This window comes from Cnephaeus nilssonii, assembly GCF_951640355.1.
Source record: "Cnephaeus nilssonii genome assembly, chromosome: 5".
Lineage (NCBI taxonomy): Eukaryota > Metazoa > Chordata > Mammalia > Chiroptera > Vespertilionidae > Cnephaeus > Cnephaeus nilssonii.
Window position 1 is genome coordinate 25,516,505 of NC_137076.1, and position 13,975 is coordinate 25,530,479.

Here is a 13,975-nt window from a genome sequence, read left to right on the forward strand (position 1 = left end):
AGGTGTCAACAGGCCTCCTGGAGGTTTCCCGGGGTGATTTTGAGATTCCAGAAGAACCCGAGTTGTGTCAGATATGTTCTGTGTGGCAGAAGCCAGGTTACCTGGGTCTGCTGGCCTCCACAGACTGCATGGTCTCAACCTCCGTTTTACAACCTGGAGTTCCATGTGCCAGGACCTAGCCCACGCCTGGAAGCTGCTTTCCGCCAAGCTCCCTGCAACCCCCTCAAGTTCCCTGTACTTGGGGAGGGATAGGGTCAGAACCCCTTCCCTCACCTCCCGCCCCAGGCAGACCGTTCTGGAGAGGCGCACCTCAAGCACCAGGTGGGAAAGAAAGCCACGTTAGCCAGGAAGATCAGTGAAAGCCTCGGTTTAATTGGAGACAAGATCGAAAGATTATCGATCAATGGACTGATTGATTGACCCTCAAAGTGGATAAACTGGAGTACCTCCCGGGGGTCTTGTGCACCCCCCATGGAGAGAGGAGCCCTGATTGGGGGTGGGATGGTCCATCTCAACTGTTGCCAGTTGAACCCAGCCCTGGGCAGGGGGAGGGACAGGCTCTGCCCAGCCCTCACCCCCTGGATGAACCGACTCCCCATCAAACAGCGCCGAGCCCACCCTTTTGGGGTCTATGGTACAGTTGGTATAATACAACTGGAATAGGGATTCTCCCTCTTGGGAGATCCCCACCCTTCCTTCCCTGACTGGGTCAGCCGGGGAAGGGCAAATTTATTTTCCCTTTTTGCCTCTGTAGAATAAATTTACAAACCAACCTTACAGTATGTACAAACAAAAAGAAAGAGGAAAACAAGAAAACAAACAAAAAAGGCCCACTCCGGTTGCCGGCTAGGACAGAAACTACTTGCGCTACAAAGATGAACCCTGTACAGTATCATGAGGGTGGGAGAGGGTGGTACTCCCCAGTGGGATAGACAGACAGATGGAAGGCTGCAGGGAGGGGGAGGCTACAGTACCGTGTGCTCAGAATCGAAGGGGTGGGGGCAATGAGAGAGGCCCTGCCCCACCCAACTGCAGAACCAGGCCACGGGGAATAGGGGAGAGGGAGGAGGGGGGCCTTCCTTCCAAACAGTCCCCCATGGCTTGGAGAGAAATGGCCTTGCATCTGTCTGTCATATTGCTTGGGGAATAGTTAGGGGAGGCTTGGCAAGGTGGAACAAAGGAGAAATGACTTTGGTGCCAGGGTAGGGAGGCCCAGAAAGGGAATGTGGGTGTACACCATTATTGCTTCCTCCTAGGGCAAAGGGTCAGGGAGGGGGGGCAGGAGGATGCTGGGGGGATGCCTAGGATGGGGCTCTGGGTCTGGCCCCGCCCCACCCAAGGTGCAGGTGGGAGCCACTGCAACCCTCTCCTATGGCCATGAGAATCATTAAGGCAGAAACAAGAGGAGAAGCAGCTGGAAGCAGGGGGTGCAGCTTGGAGCCGTCCCCCCAAATGGAGAAAAGTCAAACGGAACCCAAAGTGGAAGGGGTAGGGGGTGGCAAGTGGAGGGAGGATCAGGCCCTCCTCAGAGCTCAGACCCCAGGCTGGTGGTGCAAACGTCCCCCTCACACCTTCCCCTCCCAGCATCCTAAGTTGTACAGCATCCCCACGCCTGTCCCCGAGTCAATATTGCCAGGTTTGTGCAAAATGAGGTGGAAGACTTGGCGGGGAGGCAGTGAGCCTGAGAGGGGCTGGAGCTGGGGCCTCTCACAGTGACCCGCCCCACTGGGCCCCTGCCCAGAATGGCTATTCCCTGGCTGGATTCTAGAAACCCTTCAAAGTTAGGAAGAGCCTGGAAGGAGACCTTACGCCTGCTTGGGCTCAGGTGGAGAGCCCACAGAGGCTGGAAGACTGGGCCTGGGGCCTGGGGCCTGGGAGGGGGGAGGGGTCGGAGATGGACCAGGGGAGCCGGGAACAGGAGCATCTACAGTTGCTGTGTTTCATCCTGTTTTTTTTTTTTCCCTGTTTTTTTTTCTTTTTTTCTAAAAATGTAACAATGAAAATTCCAAAAATAAAACCCCTTCCAGAACCTCAGCCCCTCCTTCCCCAGGCCCCACCTCCAAAATGTGGCCCCGTGGGTTGGGTTGGGGGTGGGGGGGAAAGGGGAAAAAAAGAAAAGAGAAAAAAACCCCACTTTTCTGTTTTCTTTTTTCTCAGGAGGCCGAAGAGTCTTTGAGGCAGTGCAGGAGGCAGTCGGGGGACGATGGTGGTGAAAGGAGGCGGGACGGGTAAAAGGGTGTAGAGGCTGAGGCTCAGGTAGGGCCTCCAGCAGACCCCCACCCACCAGGGGCTGGGAGTGTGTGTGGGTCCTCGCCCAGTGTCCCTGTGCAGGCACAGCACGCCCTCTTGGCAGCCTGATGATGCTCTTTCTGGGCCCCCACCTCGGCTGCCTTGGAGGGGAGGCCCCGGAGGCCCGGGGCAGCCTCTGGAGTGGGTGGGGTCCTCAAGGCAGGCAGAGCGGGGCTCTCTGGAGACAGGGCGTGGGAGCTGCTACAGCCCATGGCATCCACCGGTGCATCTGGGGATGTGGACTCATCCTGGCCCACAGCCACACTGTCTGCTTGCTGCGTCAAGGACATTTCCTCTACCCCCACCTCCGTGGATGCATCTTGGCCATCGACATCCAACAGTTCCTCCGCTGGGGATGCATCCTGAGCCATGAATAATTCCTGCACCTCAACTGCACCCAGGGCAGAGGACGCCGCCTCCTCCTCCTCTTCATCCAGCGTCAGCTCAAACTGGAACTTATCAGGTGGGGTTGGGTGGTCTGGCCCCTCCGGCTCCTCCTCAGGCGGTGGCGACGGGCTCTGCCGAATGGCGCTGTAGTACCAGTCCCGGTTATCTTCCAATGTGTCCAGGATCTCCTGGGCATCTGGGTGGACCAAGTCAGCCCATGTCTCCCACAGTGGGTGCACAATATAGTCAATGAAACCCACCTGGGGAAGGGAGAAGAAGGATAATGAACCTGTGGCCGCCGTGGTAAAGATGGCACCGCCATGCTGAGGGATCTAATAAAATTTAAAAGGGAGACTGGGAAATGTAGTTTTCAGCTGGCCTGTGGGATCAGGATGAAACCAGCTCTCCGACATCCCCCGAAGGGTCCCAGATTGTGAGAGGGCACAGGCCAGGCCGAGGGACCCCACCAGTGCACGAATCTGTGCACTGGGTCTCTAGTGACTATATAATAAAACTATGAAACTGGCTTTCATCAAGGGTGGGGATGATCTGCAGGCCCAGGAGACATTTGAAAATGTCTGGAGACATTTTTGATTGTTATGCCCAGAAAGGGGAGGGTGTTCCTGGCATCTAGTGGGTGAAGGCCAAGGATGCCGCTCCACACCGTAAGATGCACAGGACGGCCCCACCACAGAGAAGGATCTGGCCCCAACTGCCAACCCAGCCAAGGCTGGGTAATCCCGGTCTAGAAGGGCATACACACCAGACTGGAAAAGGTGGGTCTCACTGGGAGGAGACTAGGAGTGGGGAGGGTCAGAAACTCTTACATTCACACTTAGGTGCTGAGTTTTTTATGAGAGGGCATTCTTGTCCCTCTTGTTAAATTAATCAGCACATATACTAGTAGACAAGTCAATGCATCTCATTTCAAAATCCTCTAAAAATCAGGGACCGATTCATTGGCCAAGTTAGGATACCAGAAACAGGCTGAATCAGCATAAGGCCTGTAACTAAGGGCCAGCTAAGCATTAGTGATACTATGGCAGTTGCTGCAAATGAGTTAGAACTGTCTGAAGATGTGTGTGCCAGAGGCTCAGTTTGGTTGTTCTGTGGAGGAGAAAATGCTGCGTATTTCCTATCAAGGTAGAAAAGAATGCCCTCGCCCTAAGAGGTTTGGCTCAGTGGATAGAGCGTCGGCCTGCGGACTGAAGGGTCCCGAGTTCGATTCCGGTCAAGGGCATGTACCTTGGTTGCCGGCACATCCCCAGTAGGGAGTGTGCAGGAGGCAGCTGATTGATGTTTCTAACTCTCTATCCCTCTCCCTTCCTCTCTGTAAAAAATCAATAAAATATATTATAAAAGAAAAGAAAAGAATGCCCTGCCAGCATGGCTCCGTGGTTGAGCGTTGACCTATGAATCAGGAGGTCATGGTTCAATTCCCAGGTCAGGGCACATGCTCGGGTTGCTGGCTGGATCCCTAGTGTGGGGTTTCCAGGAGGCAGTCGATCAGTGATTCTCTCTCATCATCGATGTTTCTATCTCTCTCTCTCCCTCTCTGAAATCAGTACAAATATATATTAAAAAAATACAAACAAATATCGAAAGAAAAAACAAACTAAGACTTGAAGCAGGTCAGGACCTTCTGGGCTTGAAGCTCCAGGCGCGGATGGGGTGGGAGGCTGGTGCCCTGCGCTGTACCTGAGACTTCTCCACCGAGGCCGTGTGCTTATCGCACATGGGGCTGATCTCCATGCCACGCTCCCGTTCGCGGTCGCCCTGCTGGAAGAACTCGGCCATGATGCGGTCTGTCCACTGGCGGTACAGGTCCAGCGGCTTGGTGGGGTTGCTGAGGTCCGCACAGTGCACCATGTTCCTCAGGACCTGCACAGGGCACAGGACCTTCAGAGGCCATGCTCCCCCGTCCCAGTCTGAGGCTTCAGGCTTCCTTACCTTCCCCCCTTGTGGGGAGAGTGGGTAAGGGGAAGATGAAGAGAGACAGAGGAATAAAGGGGGAGATGAGTGGGGGAGAGGAGGGAGATAAGAAGGGGTTAATGGAGGAAAGGGCAGAGGGAAGGAGGAAAACGGAGGGAGGGAGGTGTGGGGAGATGGAGGGAGGTAGGGGAAGTGGGGGAGAGAAGATGGTGGGGAAGAGGGGAAGGGAGGGGCAGGGAGGGGTTGATGAAGGGAAGAAAGAATTGGGGGAGATGGTAGGAAGTGGGGGGAGATGGGAAGGCAGGTGGGGATTGGAAGGGGAAGATGGGAGGGGAGAGAGAAAAACAGACAGGAAGATGGGCAAGAAGAGAGCTGGAGGCTCGGAGAGTGGCAGCAACCCAGGTCTGCAGGGTGGAGGAGCGGGGGAGGGGCCAGTCTTCTTATAGGATGTGTGAAGGGGGCACCTGGATGCGGTCGGAGTAGTTGTCCAGCAGGAGGACCCCTGAGCTGGTCACTTTCTTGGTTTCTACCATGGTCTTCAGGTCAGCTAGGAGCGTCATATGCTTGGACATGTCGGTGGCCAGCACCTGTGGACAGGAGGGCTGTCACAGGGGCCATGGACTCTCCCCGCCAGACCTCCGGCGGGCCGGAGCTTCTCCAGTGTTCACTGGGTACAACCTGTCCCTACAGGTCTCCCCAAAAGACTCTTCCCCCCCCCAGGGGCCTTTCGGTCTCAAACTCAGACCTTCCCAAGGTGCCACCCCTCAGAGCAGACCTTTCCCGTTCTGCCCCCGCCCCGCCCACCATGTCGATGACCATCTTGCGCAGGCTCTGCCGCTGGCGTTTGCTGAGGTTCTGGAAGATGTCACAGTTGTCCTGCTGCAGCAGCTTGAAGCCCACGGCCAGGTGGTGGTTCTCCAGCACCGACTCGTCATTGTACATGAGCGCCAGCTCCGAATCTACCCAGGCGCGGCGGGAGGTCAGGGGGAGAGAGCGCCCACAGGTGGGCCCCGCCCCCTCCACCCCAACAGGCCCCGCCCCTCCAGCCAACAGGCCCCGCCCCTCCAGCCAACAGGCCCCGCCCCTCCAGCCCAACAGGCCCCGCCCCCGCGGAGGGCCACTCACTGGTGTTGATGAGGAACTGGTTGGAGACCCCAGGGTGGTCCACGTCGTGGATGGCAGCCGCGAAGAGGGCGGCGAGGATCTCCAGGTCCGTGAATACAGCCTGGAGGCAGAGAGAGGGAGGCAGAGAGACACGGGGTTAGAAAGATGGGGGATCAGAGGGAAAAAGAGAAGGATCAGAGAGAGGAACGGGGTCAGAGAGAGAAGGAGGTCAGAGGCCCAGAGTCAGAGGATAAACAGACCAGAGATGGGCAGTCAGAGAGGGGCAAAGCCGGGGGGGGAGGGGGGGTTAGGGGGACGGGGTGAGGCGGTGCTCACGTCCAGCGCAGGTGTGGCCAGCAGCACGTGGGTGGACTGCAGCACATCGGCGGCGTGCAGGCTGTTGTGGTAGGCCACGTCCTGGTGGTAGTGGTCCTCCAGAGTCAGCATATATGTCACCATCGTGTCCACCGGGATGTGGAACTTCTTCAGGAGGTCCCGTTCCTGAGGACAGGTATGGAGGGGCGGTGACCCCCACTAGCCCTTAGCTCCCCGCCCTGGCCCCCTCCCTCACACTGCCCCTCACCCAGCCCCACTCAGCGCCCCCCTACCTGGAATATGGTGTACATGACGCAGCTGAGGGAACGGCCCCGGGCATAATCTGACACGTGGAAGATGTTCAGGCCCCACTTGTTCAGGTCCTCCAGTTCCTGGAGGAGATGGAGGCCAGACATCAGGAGCCTGTGAGGGCTTAGGTCTGAAGGCAGCGCCATTATTGCTGACCCGGAGGGTGGCATGCTCAGTAGTATAGAATTTACAGCCCAGGTCCTACTGGGCTGAGAAATAGCAAAGCAACCACAGCGACTGTTTATGGAGTGCTTATTATCTGCCAGGCACTGCACTAAGCACTTGGTCTCATTTGACAAGGGCAGAGAAGGGATGCGACTTACCCAAGACTCTGGAACCTCGAGCTAAACTGCTCATGGGTGCCAGGAGGAAAGAAACATGGGCTAATTTTCCATGTCTCCCCAGGATCCAGAACAGAGCCAGCTAAACACTGGGGGACCCCAGGCAGCACTGGCCAGGGTCAGCTCACAGAGGGCTACAATAAATGGCAGCTGAGTGAGCCACTGAGAGAGCAGCACGTCTATTGTACAAATCAACGTGAGGGCCCCTTGGCTCCGGGTCTCTCGGAAGGGTCAGACGCCAAACCCAGGTCTGGCCTGCGGTGCACACTGTTGGGGTTCTGCCCAAATCCCCTTCACTGACCACTGGCCCACCTCCTAGCTGCTGAGACTGTTGCTTCTAAGGCTCACAGCTGCCCCATTCTCCAGAAAACTGCTTTTGTCCCCACAGGAGCTGCATGGAGGGGTTGATGCCATCCACCCTGGGGCAGCCAGTGATGACACAGGGCTACAGAGGCCAGCGCTCTCCCCTCAAGGTGGGATCCTCTCTGCGGTGCTGTTCACAGCTCCCGTGAGATCCAGCTGAGGCCAGGCTCCAAGGGAGACCACCTCCTTGCTTAGCTCCTTTCGCTCCTGCTCCCAAGAGTCTCAGGAAGTTCATGTTATGCCCCTCACTTTTTTTTTTTTAATATATCTTATTGATTTTAGAGAGGAAGGGAGAGGGAGAGAGAGAGAAACATCAATGTGGAGAATCATTGATTGGCTGCCTCCTGCATGCCCCCTACTGGGGATCGAGCCCGAAACCCCGGCATGTGCCCTTGGCTGGAATCGAACCCGGGACCCCTCAGTCTGCAGGCTGACGCTGTATCCATTGAGCTAAACCAGCTAGGGCGCCCCTCGCTTTTATGACAGACCTACATTAGTACCTTTAGTTTCTGCTAACTGAAGGAAATCCAAAGAGGATTTTTGCCTTTACAAAAAAAGGTGAAAAGCCACAACAGAAAACGGCGTTTAGCGTTTGTTTTGCAGCAGCGGTTACACAGGCGGCAGCACGCTGAGCAGCGAGAGCGGCCCTGCCAAACTCCTTCCCAGGGACCGCACCGGGCTCCTGGGCATCCAGGCACCAGAGCCGTGAACGGTGTCTGTGAGCACCTGTGCTTTATCTCAGTTTATTTTGTGCAAACGTTAGCGAGATGTGGCCTAAGTATCAGAAAAGCCTAGGAGAGCTTGTAAGGGTGTTACACTTCATGTAAAACTGGATGTAATTGTTTTGATCATAAACCAAATAAAGACACGTCAATTAACGGCAACGGCTTCATTTTACACCGCGTGGGTTTACGAAAGGTTTCGTAGGAATGCTCTAGGGATTGGTCCACCCCAATCCTCATCTCAGGCTAACCCAGCACCCAGTCCTTCCCCAGGAACCCCTGCCCCTCTCCAGCCCAGCCCCTGCTGGGCCCCCACCCACTTGGGCCAGGAGCTCCTCTTGGTCTGTCTTCACCCCAAAGCGGGGTATGCTGGCATCCGTCAGGCTGCTGCTATGCATCATCTTCTTCACCCCCGTGATGTGAGACATCGGCTGGAACTGTGGCTCCGGGGGTGGGGGCTGGTGGGAGGGTCTCGGCCGAGGTGCCCTTTCTCCATCCCTCATTGTGGGTGATGGGATCTCCACGTCATTCTGCTTGTCTGTAGAAGATGGAGGAGAGTAAGCATGGGTCCCCCTCAGAGATGCCCTCATCTGGCCCTCAGCCCCCATCCCATTAGCTTTGGGAAGTTTTGCCCAGGACAGAAGACTCCTTCTGGGTGTCCTGCTGTTGGTTACCCATAGCTAGAAACCAGAGGGGAGGTAGGAAGTTTTCTGGGAAGTTGGTGGGCTGGAGTGGGGACTTTGGGGCCTGCCAGGAGCTGGGAAGTGGCCCCAGTCCCATGGCAAGGTTTGGCAGGGGGGTGGCATGGGAAGTCAGGAAGTGGGGTGGGGATGTTAGAGAGAGAAGCTGCCTGCCCTGATTGGAGGTGGCTGGGAAGACACCTCCATGGTGACAGAGAGTACTGTTGTGGGTGGCCAGTGCTGGGAGGAGGGAGGGAAGGGTGGTCTCTGGCTCCGTGGACCCCCACCCCTACTGGGTAACACCAGTCTGCCTGGCAAGTAGGCCCTGGAGCCTTTTTTCTGCTTTCAAGGGCCTCCAGAACCCAGTCAGGGCCACCCATTGTGACCTGGGCCTCCCCAGTCAATGACAGGGCCCTACTGGGTCATTTGCCTGCCATGCTCCCATTGGCTGGATCTCAGAACTTGGCACGGCCACATCCCCACTGGTGGGAGCATTTGAAAATCAGAACCTTCTCTTAAACTTGGGGTGGGGTATACATCCCCTGACTTTGGGAGTCTTTGGTGATGAATTGTGAGGGTGAAATCCTGAGTTTGTGAGGAATATTCTCAGCTTGGGCTCTTGAGTTCAGAGGGTAGGGTAAGCTTGAGGGTTCCAATAAATGAGGGGTATTCTGCCGAAACCGGTTTGGCTCAGTGGATAGAGCGTCGGCCTGCGGACTGAGGGGTCCCAGGTTCGATTCCGGTCAAGGGCATGTACCTTGGTTGCGGGCACATCCCCAGTGGGGGGTGTGCAGGAGGCAGCTGGTCGATGTTTCTCTCTCATCAATGTTTCTAGCTCTCTATCCCTCTCCCTTCCTCTCTGTGAAAAATCAATAAAATATATTAAAAAAGAAAAGAGGGGTATTCTGTATTAGGGTGCCACTGAGAGGAAATGCTCCTCAGTTTGGGGAATCTCTTCCAGGTTCTTAAGCTTTGGAAGTCTGTTGAGTTTGGATATCTAACGTTTGGGGATACTATTGAATTTGGGAGACTTTTCAGCTTGAAGGTTTTTTATTTAAAGTTTGCAGGTCTTTTATGGATTCTTCAGGGCAGAAGTTTCCTTACGTTTGAGAACCCTCCTGCGTTTAGACATCTCTCTTGAATTTGGGGGGGGGCTCTTCTTAATTTGGGGGACTCCAAGTTTGCAGATTCTATTGACTTTTGTGGGGCTTTTCAGCCTGGAGGCATTTTCTTTCCTTTTTCTTTTTTTAAGTATTGGTTTAAGAGAGAGAGAGAGGAAGACAGAGAGAGAGAGAGAGAGCGAGAGGAACATAGACTTGCCAAGCCCCCCATTCAAGCGTTCATTAGTTGGCTCCAGCAGGCGCCCAAGGAGGGATCCAGCCCACAACCCGGGGGGCGCATCAGGACAACACTGCAACCAACTGAGCCATGCGGCCAGGGCTCAGTCTGGAGGCATTATCAAGTTTAGGAATTCTACTTGAGTTTGGGGGTTTCTTGGGGTCATGAGTTTCAGAGTTCCATTGGGGTTCCACTGAGTTTGGGAGAGCTTTTCAGTTGGGAGGGATGTTTAAATGTGGTGTTGTACAGAAGTTAGGGTCCCACTGGATTTGGGGGCATCATGAGTATGGGAACTCTTGAACATGGTGACTTTGATCTTTGGAGAGGTGAGTCAGAGTCCCTTGGGCAAAGGTGGGCAATAGGACCCAAGGTCTGGGGGGCCCCTCCAGCCCAGGTGTGTACCCCTGTGCGGGCTGCCCTTCACTCACCCAGGAATGTGGTGGAGATGTATTCAGAGACCTGGTTTCCTGACCTGCTCATCTCTGACAGGTGTGTGAGTTCCCGGTTTAGCATCCTCTTGAACTAAGGTGAAGGAGGCAAGAAGGAAGGAATGATGGAGTCGAGGAAAAGGGGGGAAGTCGGCCTCGCCCAAGAAACTTCTGAAGACTCCATGAGTCCCTCCTATTTCTCTGTTCAGCCAACAGAGCCCCCAGCAAGCTGCCAGAGGGAGGGGTCAGCCCTTCCGCTCCTCCAGCTCCGATGGGAGTCCCCAGGCTTTGGGAGTCAGGACTGGGCATATCTCTCCTTGCCTGAGGAAGTGGGGCTCCCCTGCCCATACTCTCTCCCCCTCCCCCCAAGGAGGAGCCAGAGGGGCACCTGTGGAAAGGAGGGGCTCCTAACAGGAAGCCAATGAGGTATCAGGAGAATCCCATTGCCATGGAGATGGGAGTCTCCTTAGCAACTCCCCTTCCAACCAGCTTCTGAGCTTGGGGGAAAGGCGGGGTAGGCTGCAGGCCCTTTAACCCTTGCCTTCCCAGAGCTACTCCTGGCCCCTGGGTCCCCAGACATGGACCCCACTCCCTGGGATTCCTGGCCTCCAGAACTCAGCCCAGTTGGGAAGGAGGGAACACAGTTCCCAAGTTCTGGGCGAAGAAAAGGTTTGTCTGGACCAGGGGAGAATAGTGAGCTTAGGAAGCCCTAGTTTGGTCACCCGGCAGAGGGGTTTCCCCAGCATCGCCCCCTCTCCCCTAGCCTCAGGAGGCGGACAGATGCACACATGAATGTAATATAGCCGGCACTGGGCTTGGGGGCCTCTCCTGGTGCCCCCATGCTACTTCACACAGCATCTGCTGTGACATTGTGCAAGGAGGAGAAAGGGCATCAGCTCCCCGCCCCCAAGCCGCCAAAGCACCCCAAAAGCAGAAGCCGACACTGTCCAGAGATGCAAGAGGGACACTGGGCAGGAAGGGTAAGCCTGAGTGCCCACACTGGACGGGCACTTACTCCACCCAGTGCTGCCCAGAGACCCCGGGCACACGTAAAGACACACACACACACACACGCACACACACACACACGCACACGCACACGCACACGCGCAAGCAAGATGGACCCACAAAGTCACAAACCGCACACAGATTTCTGTGTTACACAGTTCACACAGCCTCAGACACATAAATGAAGGGGCATGTACGATAAGGTGGTCACCAACACTCGAGGTCACACGCCCCAGAAAAATCATGTAGTTCTGGACTCACAAACATGTCCAACACACAATACAATCGGAGCCATATGATCTCAGACAGGGCTACCCCATGACCCAGGCAAACAAGCATATAGTTAGGTGGCCCCATACCACTGCAGACACACATGTGTGTACTGACAGTCACACCTAGAGAGATCCACACCCCAGCCACCCACCTCTACACCCAGCCCTGGGCCACACACAGAGACATAGTCATAAGCATTCATTTCCAGGCCACACATGTGCACAACTGAACACACAAGTTCAGACCAGAGGTTGAAGGGTCAGAGGTCAGAGGGTCTCCTGCCCATCCACCACCCAGAGGTCCCCTACCTGGTCCCACCAGCCCACCAGCCATGGCTTGGAGCAGGTCTCGCAGAAGAAATCCACCAAGGGCATCTTGGAGTCTAGCCCTGCTCAGGGCTGCCGCACACAGAGGCAGAGCTTGGGGAGTCCTGGGGTTAACGACCACAGTCTGGGGTGGGGGTGGGGGTGGGATGCTGGGCAGGTGGGCAGTGGAAGGGGGAGCCGCGGAGGGGCCTGGGCCGGCCCAGCAGGGCTGGGGGCTCCCTTCCCCTCCGCGCTCCCGGTGGCAGCCCTGGTTACATGGTCTGCCAGCCCCTGGCCTCTTCGGGCCCCCCCACAGCAGTGGTCGGAGGTGGCCAGGGACCTCTACCCATGGAGGGGCAGGGCGAGGGTCCCAGGAGGCGGCTTCAGAGGCTCTGGGCTCCGTTTGTGCGCCTGTGTGTGCGTGCTCACTGCAGCACTGGCAGCCTGCATGTGATGTCAGCTGGTGCCGGGGGTGGGGGGGCGTTAAAGGGGCATCAGAGCCCACAGACCTCGGCCAGGCCCAAGTGGGGCTGCCGGGATAGGAGGGCAGTACACACCCCCTCGAGGACATGCCTCCTCCATGGACACACCCAGAGACAAAGACACACACCCAGATGCTCCCCACACTCACAGACATACGCACACTCTGAGACACACCTTCCACACGAACACAGCCAGACACTTGACACACTGAACACACACAGATATCCAGATGCCTTTAGTACTACACTGACCACATGCACACACACACACACACACACACACAGTCACAACTCTGATGGGTAACAGCTTTGTAGGTATATAGCTGAGTACATGGAGATACAAATGCCTCCAGACACGCCCCTTCCAAGAACACAGACCCACACCCAGACATGGAGACACACGCCGAGGGACACACACTCAGATACGGGACACACTTATAAACACATACTCGACACACTCACAGACACTGTCAAACAAACACAAATACCCATGTGCCCTGAGACACAAACATACCCTGACAGATCCATAAGGGAGTACACACACAGACACACACACACACACACACACTCGCAGATTCACATTCAGAGATGCAGTCACATGCTCAGATACTCAACACACCCTCAGGGACACAATTACCCTCAGACTTATGTGTTCCCAGACAAATCTCCACCCACAGGCATATGCCCTGCCCCAACACAGACACCCCCACCTGTAACTCATTTCCCGAGATGCTTCCTCCCACAGGGGCTGCCACTACGCCGCACAACTCCAGGGAGCAGCGTGCACTCTGCCTACTTTCTGAATGGGGATCCTAGGGCTGTGCAGTCTGCACAGCTGTCCATGGAGGCCCTGCACCCGCCCCTGCAGCCCTGCAAGCACACGCGTACATGTGCAAGCACACACAGAGAGTCACAAACACATGGAGAGACACACCACAAATGTGGACCAACTCACACCTGTAGACACACAACCCTGCATAATCGCCTGTGCACACCCACACACCATCCACAGGTACACATGTGTACTCCACTCCTGACAGTCTCTTGGAACACACCCCCACCCCACACTGCAAATGTGCAGCCAACAAATGGACAGCCACACAGACTCATAGCCACAGGTACATACCTGTAGACCATACAAGCACACGCCCCTGCCCCAAGAAACATGATTGTCTATGGACAGATGTACACACACACACACACACACACACACACACACACACACACACAACCAGGCTTCCTAGGTCCTGGGAGAAGTAAAAATCTATAGAAGCTGTGCCCCCACCCTATAGTCCTTTCCAGATTGGCCCTGCCCACTGGGACCGCCCTGTTGCTAGCCCCGCCCCAGGCCCCACCCCACAGGCTCTGCCTAGGAACAGCCCCACCCCACAGCCCCACCCAGGCACTGGGCCCTCCCTGCCGGCGGAGGTCCACACACCTTGTGGGACGCCATCTCGCTGACTGAGCGGTAGGTCTGCATGGTCTCTAGCTGCTCCAGACACCAATCCAGCTCCTCCAACGTCTCCCGGGCCAACTGCTGACATGTCTCCTCTGGAGAAGGGGCAGCAGGGGTGATGACTGACAGGATCCACAGGCAGGCCCTCAGAGGCCCCAGCCCGAGGCCATGGGGTCTGCCAGGTGAGTGGGGTACTGGGAAAGGGGATGAAACAACTACCCTGGGTGAGGGACCCCCACTGGG

At 56.2% G+C, this 13,975-nt stretch overlaps 1 protein-coding gene across 5 annotated transcripts in view; it reads right to left on the minus strand.

Moving 5' to 3' along the window:
• Positions 1-352: 352 nt before the first annotated feature.
• PDE4A (phosphodiesterase 4A) overlaps positions 353-13,975 on the minus strand; it is a 43,899-nt gene continuing 30,276 nt past the window's right edge. For 4 of the 5 annotated variants that reach the window (XM_079771542.1, XM_079771545.1, XM_079771544.1 and 1 more), the window contains 10 exons: positions 13,715-13,827; positions 10,209-10,302; positions 8,083-8,300; positions 6,321-6,419; positions 6,049-6,213; positions 5,734-5,833; positions 5,413-5,567; positions 5,073-5,195; positions 4,375-4,557; positions 353-2,936 (listed from right to left, as the gene is read on the minus strand). In XM_079771542.1, the coding sequence (XP_079627668.1) occupies positions 2,253-2,936; positions 4,375-4,557; positions 5,073-5,195; positions 5,413-5,567; positions 5,734-5,833; positions 6,049-6,213; positions 6,321-6,419; positions 8,083-8,300; positions 10,209-10,302; positions 13,715-13,827 (1,934 nt within the window). In that variant the 3' untranslated portion in view covers positions 353-2,252. Of the gene's footprint in view, positions 2,937-4,374; positions 4,558-5,072; positions 5,196-5,412; positions 5,568-5,733; positions 5,834-6,048; positions 6,214-6,320; positions 6,420-8,082; positions 8,301-10,208; positions 10,303-11,797; positions 12,973-13,714; positions 13,828-13,975 lie in introns of those variants that run through there. The other variant, XM_079771546.1, reaches the window with a different exon arrangement.